At 37.3% G+C, this 8980-nt stretch overlaps 1 protein-coding gene across 1 annotated transcript in view; it reads left to right on the top strand.

Annotated features, from left to right (window-relative positions):
* Positions 1 to 8980, top strand: part of KCTD3 (potassium channel tetramerization domain containing 3) — a 111914-nt gene that overhangs the window by 40563 nt on the left and 62371 nt on the right. The window contains exons 7-9 of the mRNA XM_007952556.2: positions 907 to 1047; positions 1483 to 1573; positions 8027 to 8217. Coding sequence (XP_007950747.1) covers positions 907 to 1047; positions 1483 to 1573; positions 8027 to 8217 — 423 coding nt within the window. The remainder of the gene's footprint in view (positions 1 to 906; positions 1048 to 1482; positions 1574 to 8026; positions 8218 to 8980) is intronic.

The following is an 8980-nucleotide window of genomic DNA, read 5'->3' as shown; positions in this document are numbered from 1 at the left end:
GGCCAGTTCTTTGAGAAGTGGATGGCCTCTTCCTTCTTCCTAGTCTGTCTCAGTCTATAAGCTGGGCTGTTACCTGTGCACCAGGTGCATCTTGCTGGGTTTTAAACACCAGAGGCTCAGCCTCAAAACTCAAGTCTACATGTCACCACAGTAGGACAAACTGACAGACAAGTTTGTCCTGCAGTTGGAGACCTCTCGTATCACCCCCACCTGGGTCCCTGTAGCTGACTGTACCTCTGTCTGGCTTCCTGGCTTTTAAACCCCTTTCTCCTGCTTTTCTGCCCTGCTGTTTTGTGCGTCCCTGAGTTGTCCTTGGGGCTGACTGCTCCTCTGTCCGGGTTCCTGGCTTTTTATCCCCTTTCTCCTGCCCTTCCGGCCTGGTACTCTGGGCGGGCCTGAGTTACGTCTCCTCACCTAATCCCTTCGGCTGACTGCTCTTCTCTCTGGCTTCCTGGCTTTTAATCCCCTTTCTTCTGTTCTTCCCGCTTGCTACTTCGGGCGTCCCTGAGTTGTCTCTCCTCACCTGTAACCCTGGTGCTTATGAACTAATCAATGGTAAATCCTCAAGGCTTCATGGAGAAGAACCAAGGCAAAAGACAGCATAAAAGAATTCATTTCACAACAGATTTATTTTAGTGATTTAGCCCTAGGTTTAAATGGAACATAATATGATAGATTTTAATCTTATATATTGTCATAAGTAATATGGTAAATATCAGAAATCTGTTGAATATTTAAAATTTTTTATGATAAGTTATTTGTAGTAGCATGCTATATTAGTTGGTATGTTTTGGCTGTTATGAAGTTCATACTTTTATATTCCATAATTAAAATTTGATTTTTAAAAAAATTTTTTTTATGGTTAATAAGTGAACTTGGAAATAATGTTTTATTCTCTCTTTATAGGTATTCCTAGTCGTAAAATAAACAACACAGCAAGATCCTCTGCTGATTCTAGAAATGGACTAAATTCTGCAGAAGGTGAAGCTCGGGGAAATGGTACCCAGCCTGTTCTCTCTGGAACTGGAGAAGAGTCTGTTAGGCTAGGTAAGCACTGATGATATAAATAGATAAAGAAAAATAGGGGATATTGAATAGTTTTGTTTAAACAAGTGATTTTTGCCTTATCTTTTTTTAAGTCTAGATTTATCATTTATATCTTGAAAAGTATCATTCGGCTTGCAATTTTTATGTGCGGTGTACGTGATCTCCCTTTTGTTTGCTCTGAATTTTAACGAGGTGGCAGTAGACAGCCATATACTAAATGTTAGAGATTTTGTGGATAACAAAGAATGTCTGTCACAGTGACATAACTCTATACATGAAAGTAGCTATGGAAAATACGTAAGAAAAGGAGTGTGGTTCTACTCCAGTAAGACTTAAATTTATAAACTAGGCAGAGGGTCAGAATTGACCAGTGGGCTGTAGTTTGCTGATCCTTGCTTCAGAGCATTAAAATGTCCCTTTTTCTAAAATCAATAGGATTTCCTGTGGATCCACGAAAGGTGCTAATAGTAGCTGGCCATCACAACTGGATTGTAGCTGCATATGCCCATTTTGCTGTGTGTTACAGGTACTAACTACTTAATGATCGTTTGACTTTTATTTTTGAGTGAGTTAGTTTTTGGTAGTTCTGCTTGTTGCATCTACCACTCATCTGACTGTTGCGTTCTACATAAAGTTACTATAAGTAGAAACCCAACTTGACTGCATCTAGCAACAGGCTCTGTCACTTGAGGTCACTGTGAGTTGAAATCACCTAGATGGCACCTAACAGACAATGCAAGTTTTGAAATAATTCTGATTTTGTATTTTTAGACTGAAGAGGTATTTCTTTAATTACCAGCTTTTAATTCCCCCCTATATATTTTACCCACTTTTGTATCTGCTAACAGCTTTAGTGGTTCAGTGGTTAAGCGTTCGACTACTAACCAAAAGGTTGGCAGTTCAGACCCACCAATTGCTCCAAATGAGAAAAATGTGGTAATCAGCTTCCGTATAGAATTACAGTCTTGGAATTGAGAGACATATCAAGGAAAACACTGATGAAATTGAGGAAAACACAGAAAAAACTCTAGAATAATTTAGATAAACAATACAAAAATCAACTGACAAAATTAATGAAAAATACAATACAAAAACAGGAAATAGAAATCCAGAAGATTAGTATTTCAGAAATAGGTAAACATTGAAAGGGCAAAGGAATAGAATAGAATCAATGGAAGACAGAATTAAAGACAAATCTCTCAGTACTGCTTAGTTAAGGGATCATTCGGAAAAAAGATCAAAACAAAATGAAGACAGCCTAAGATTTCTGTGAACACCACCAAGAGGAAGAACTTATGTGTGATGAGAATTCCAGAAAAAGAGACAAATAAAACCACAGAGAAAACTGTTGAAAATTTCTTGGAAGAGAACTTTCCCCAATATGATGAAAGATGAGAAGATTCCCATTCAAGAACTTCAGTGTACCCCAAACAGGATAAATGTTAAAAGAAAGTCACTGAGACATATCGTAATCAAATAGAGATACTGCCTTGGAAACCCAAGGAGGGGTCGCTATGAGTTGGGTCCGACTGAGTGACATATAACAACAACAACAAAGACTAAGAAAGAATCCTGAAAGCAGCATGGAGAAAAAGAAGAGTTAACTACAAAGAGCAGCTAATAAGACTAAGCTCTGATTTTTCAGCAGAAACCATGCAGGCAAGGAGGCAATGGGATGAGATTAAAACAGTGACAGAAAAAAATCTACCAACCAAGAATTACATATCCAGCAAAATTATCCTACAAATATGATAACAAAATTAGAACATTTCTAGATTAACAGAAATTAAAGGAATTTGTTAAAACCAGATCAGCCTTATAAGAGAAGCTAAAGGGAGTCCTTTGGGCAGAGAACCAACAATAGCAGACAATAACTGATGATTAACACACATGACATTGTAACCCAGAAACCAATCCAGATGCAGATATATCCAAAGTAAAATAAACTTGGATGACTGACTCGATGGCACATAACAACAACAGAGATATCAATTGGTAAATGAGGACAATTACAAACCAAAAAAAGGGAATAATAAATAGTTTAAGTACAGAACTTCAAAATGGAGAAGAAGTCAAGATGATTTTGAGAGAGAACAGACTCTTAAACTTGGGAAGAAGGTAATAAATCACAGAGTACCCTCAAGGAAAATTAATAATCCTCATCAAAATAAAAAAGTAGAAAAAAGCAATGAGCTGACATCAGTCCTACTCAGACTATTTCAAAACATGGCAAAGGATGAAATAATTCCAAGTTCATTTTATGAAACAAGCATAACCCTGATATGAAAACTAGGCAAAGTCACCACTAGAAAGGGTAACTACAGACCAGTATCCCTCATGAAGATAAATGCAAGTATCTTCAACAAAATCCTAGTCAGTAAATTCCAACAACATATCAAAAAATAAACAAATGAATACATTATGACCAAGTGCAATTCATACCAGGTATGCAAAGATGGTTCAACATTAGAAAAACAATCAACATAAGTAAAACCAAGGAAAAGAACCACATGATCGTATCATTTGATGCAGCAAAAGCATTCGATCACATTCAGCATCCATTCCTGAAAAAACTCAAAGTGAAATGGGAATAGAAAGGAAATTCCTCAAATTAATAAAGGGCATATATATAAAACCAACAACCAACAGTTTCAATGGGCAGAGACTGAAAGCATTCCCCTTGTGAATGGGAACCAGACAAGAATGCCTGCCATTAACATTTCTGTTCAACGTTGTATTGAAGTCTTCTTGTGGTTGTTAGCTGCCTTCAAGTAGGCTCCAACTCATAGTGACCCTATGTAAAAAAGAATGAAACACTGCCCACTTGTGCACCATCCTCAACGATTCTTCCTGTATTTGGTGAGCATAATTGTAGCCACTTTGTCAGTCCATCCTGTTGAGGATCTTCCCCATTTTCGCTGACTCTCCACATCACCATGCATGATATCCTTTTCCAAGAAATGCTCCCTTCTGGCAGCATGACCAAAGTAAGTGAGATAAAGTCTGGCCATTCTTGCTTCCAAGAAGCATTGTGGCTGCACTTCTTCCAGGATGGATTTGTTCATTCTTCTGGCAGTCCATGGTATTTCCAGTATTCTTTCCCAACATTGTAACTTAAGGGCATCAAATCTTCTTCGGTCTTGTTTATTGTCCAGCTTTCACATGCATGTGAGATGATTGAAAATACCATAGCTTGGGTTAGGCACACTTTAGTCTTCAAAGTGACATCTTTGCTCTTCAATACTTTAAAGAGGTCTCTTGTAGCAGATTTTCCCAGTGCAATATGATGTTAGATTTCTTGACTTCTGCTTCCATGGGTGTTGATTGTGGCTCCAAGTGAAATGAATCTTTGACAACTTTAGTCTTTTCTCCATTTATTGTGATGCTGCTTTATTTTATTGGTCCAGTGGTGAGGATTTTCATTTTCTTTATGTTGAGATGTAATCCATATTGACAAGTGTAGTCTTTGATCTTCATCAGTAAGTGTTTCATGTCTTCCTCACTTTTAGCAAACTCTTAGAGTTTTGAGGCTTTAAGTCTTAAGTTCAAAGTGCCAGTCTCTAGGGGCTGGGGGAAAGCCCCTAAACCTTGGGGTTCAGCTCTGCCTCCTGCTTCCGGCCCACTGGAGCTAGAGGCGTTACTTTACTCAGACAGCTGCTGACTGCTGAGGCTGAGAAGCCCGAGGTTAATAAGTAAATAGGCACAGTCCTGATGTTACCAGACTACATGGCAGGCTATTAATTTAAGTCCATTGAAAGTCCCAAGGTCGGCAGAGCATGGCAGTCTGCTAAACAACGACACGGCTATATGCAGAGTCCAAGCGTGCCATAGGCTAGAGACCGTTCCCAGAGCTGCTGCTTATGTACGGGAAGCAGACCACATACCCAAAGGCAGCTGCTTGTGGTAGATCCCACCATGGAGTTGATTACCAGTCTCATCATGGGGAACAACCACCAGCTGCCCAGCCACTCAACCAGGCCCAGCCAAGTTGACACACAAACATAACTACCACAGCTTGCAAACGGCCATCTAGGATGCAACAATTGGTCTCGCCTCATCTGGAGCAAAGAAGAGTGAAGAAAATCAAAGATACATGGAAACAATTAGTTCAGGTGACTAGTGGACCTCAGGAGCCATGACCCTGAGACTAAAAGCATTAGATGGTACCCAGGTACTACTGCCAACCACTCCAAAAGTGATCAAAAATGGAGATTCTGGATAGAGTGGGAGAAAAATGTGGACTAAACCTCAAAATCAAAAAAGACCAGGTGGACTGGTGAAACCCCCAAGACTGTGGCTCCTAATCACCCTTCGGGCTCAGAATTAAACTCACTCTTGTGGCTTTCATCCAAATGGTAGACAGGCCTACAGGGTGAAGAATTACACCACAAAGGTAAAATCCTTAGAACAGTCAGCCATGGGAGATCAGAAGGGCATCATTTGCATAGAAAGTGAGCTCAGATAGCAGGAGTGCATAGGAAAGCAGGACACAGGGAAAAGGTAACTATAAGCAGGAAGTGAAAAGAGAGCTCTTAGATTGTGGTATTGCAGTCACTATTTGTCTTGAAACAAAATGTGTATGAAATGTTGAATAAAAAATGAATTTGCTCTGTAAACTTTTACCCAAATCACAATTGGGGGAAAAAAAAAGTTGTAAGATTTACAGCCTTGGAAACCCTTGAGGGCAGTTCGGCTCTGTCCTACAGGGTCCTTCCAAGATGGAATTGACTTGATGGCAGTGCATTTGGGTTTTGGGGTGTTTCTCCTAATTAGATTTAGTTTGCTTTTATTTTCACAGCTAATTAGATAAATATTACTGATAGCTTTAACATGTCTTAAATATTTCCCTGGCAGTGTAAACTGATGTAACTGAGATGTCTTGATATTATTCCTTTCCTGTCTAGATTTTGAATCTGTTAACTATTATGTTAAACTACTGTAGTCAGAATTATTAATTTAAGTTCCATGATACTCTATCTCTAATAATCAGTCTTATGTGTTCTAGAAGCTGGCAGAATAAGGCTCTACATTGGTCTCATACCCTACTGAATTAAATTCGGTAATTGTCATAACACTTTCAGATAGGCTGTTCTGATTCTTTTACTGTTTGTCTTATCTTTATTTTATATTCCTAATGGCTGTAGAGAAAATTAACTTAGGCTCATGATCTCTGCAAAATATTACATTGCATCATATTTATATTCGTAAATTTGTGATCACCAGATTATATCTTTCACGTCATTAATTCAATTTAGCAATTCTTTATGGAACTCTGTTAGCGCCAAGTATATGTGCACATCCACAAAGCAACATGATGTCACTTTTCCTGAAGTGCTGACAATCCCAGTCTGATGGTCCCTATAAAAACATCTATATTTCATTACTCAATGTGCATTCTTAGAGTTTATTAGGTAATTATCTCTATTTGTTTAGCTTAACACATGAATCCCATCTGGTGGCTGAGGAGAGTAATTGCAAACCATACAATTTTTAGGACAATCGATATAGTTTTCTTTGTATTGCCTTAAAATTTAAGCAGATTGTTAATTTTTCAAATTAATGTTGTTGTTGTTGTTATTTGCATTGAGTCGGACCGACTCATAGTGACCCCTCCTTGGGTTTCCGAGGCAGTATCACTATGGAAGTAGATTGCCCAACCTTCCTTCCAAGGAGTGGCTGGTGGGTTTGAACCGTCAGCCTTCTGGTTAGCAGTCAGGTGACTTATGCACTATACTATCAGAGCTCCCAATTAATACGAAGGCTGAATTGTGTATTTATATGAATTTGAGTTGTAGTGCTTTAGCGTATATATTTAAACTAAAATGAAGCTAAAGTGCTTTCACTTATGTCTTTTGGTGACCATGATTGAATATCTAAATGTGATTTTGGCATATCCTTATATAAAAGAACTTTTCTTAATTCTTTTTTATTCCCCTTCTCTGTCCCACCCCAACTTTTCTTAATTTTTCATGTTTGATTTATTCTTTTTAGGTAAGACAAAGAGAAGCTTTATAGTTTCGTTTCCAACATTTGTTTAGTGTAATTTTAAGTATAGATGTCTCATAGTTCGTTCAAGTTCAAGTCATTCATTTTCTTAATCACACAACTTTTTAGGTACTAAATGTATGATGATTTGTTCTATTCATAGAATACATGTCTAAAAAGACAAATCCAGATAGAGCAGAAAAGTATCATATAAAATTGAAAGGGATTTTTTCAGAGAAATACTAGTACATCTGTGTATAACCAAAAAAACAGACTTGCAGCTGTGGAGTCAGATCTGACTCATAGTCACTCTCTCCTTGGGTTTCTGAGGCAGTATCTCTATGGATGTAGATTGCCCAATCTTTCTGTCCATTGCAAATATGAACCCTTTTAAGCCCCTTGTTCATGGAAAACAAATAGTTCCATAAGATTTTGTACCTAGGTCTTTAAAAACATTCCTCATAGAAACATTTCTAAAGCTCTGCCCATTATTCCTTTGATTGTGCTGAGATCCTGGATGTGTATGGTATACCAGATCACTCCCTTAGTTTGCCTGGATAGACTGTCACCTGCAGGACCAGATTATGTGTAGGTAGTTTCAATATAATCTCCAGATTCTGATTTTGTTGATGTATTCCTATGTGTACAAAATGACAATAATAATTTCTGTGGAGAAAAGTTAAAGGTGAAATCACCTTTTTTTTATTGTAAGCTTTAACTCTGTTTTTAAATTTAGAGAACTTTTCTAAATGTCATTGGAAAAATGCAGAACTTTACTCTCTTTTTAAGTACTTTATATATCCTGTTATGTAAGTATAAGATAACTTCAGTCAAGAGTAATATTCTGGCTTTGTACATGACATGTCAACAAGATTTTATATTTAATAAATGTAAAAGTGAGTATGGTTAACTTTTTTTGGGGGGGGCGTATTTGTTTGTATTCTTTGCTTAATTGCTGCTGAATGTAACTTATGCATCTGTTTTTTCTTAACAGAATCAAGGAATCTTCAGGATGGCAACAAGTGTTTACAAGCCCATATTTGGATTGGACTATTGAACGGGTAGCTCTAAATGCGAAAGTGGTTGGAGGTCCACATGGAGACAAAGATAAAATGGTTGCTGTTGCTTCAGAGAGCAGCATCATCCTGTGGAGTGTTCAGGATGGAGGAAGTGGAAGTGAAATAGGTAAGAAAATTGTGTTTCTGCTGTATTTTTGTTGGTATATGTAATATTCTGATATTGAAAGGGAATTACTCGTAAATATCAAAACTAATCTTGATTATTAGTTAGCTACAGCTATCAAACCACCTTTCCAAGGTACAATAAAAAATAAAAACAAGACCACTCAATGAGGGTAATGATACAGTAAAGAAAGAAAAATTGATATTTCAACAGAGAGAGAGTCTTTTCAGAAATTTGCTGCAACTGAAACCTGGCTGTTCTCTGAGTATATTGCTTTTCCTGAATCCAACTGGATGTAGGCTGTTTTTTTCCTCTATTTCTCCTACCAGTGGTCCTGAAGGTATGGTAAATAACTTTTTACTCCTCATCATTGCTACATCTAGATCAGGAATTCTCAAAACTTTTAGGGTCAAAACTCCTTTACACTTGTAAAGTTACTCAGAACCATAAAGCGCTTTTTTATTTGTTTATGTTGTGTCTGGATATTTACCATAGTAGAAATTAAAACTAAAATTTTATGAAGTATTTTTTTCCTAATTAATGTAACATAGCAATAATTAAGCCATTGAATGGTAATATAGAAAATTTTTATTTATTTATTTTATTTTTTTAATTGTGATTTGGGTGAAGATTTACAGAGCAAATTCACTTTCCATACAGCAGTATACATATACTTTGTCTCATGACATTGACCACAGTTTACCACAATGCAACAGCTCCCCTCCCACTTCCTCCCCATAGTTACCTCTTCCCAGTGTGTATCCCT

The sequence above is a fragment of the Orycteropus afer genome, unplaced genomic scaffold, assembly GCF_000298275.1.
Source record: "Orycteropus afer afer isolate SDZICR_OR568_19922 unplaced genomic scaffold, OryAfe1.0 scaffold00013, whole genome shotgun sequence".
NCBI classification, from domain to species: Eukaryota; Metazoa; Chordata; class Mammalia; order Tubulidentata; family Orycteropodidae; genus Orycteropus; species Orycteropus afer.
The sequence above is the reverse complement of the archived record's forward strand: the minus strand, read 5'-3'. Positions and strand labels throughout refer to the sequence as shown.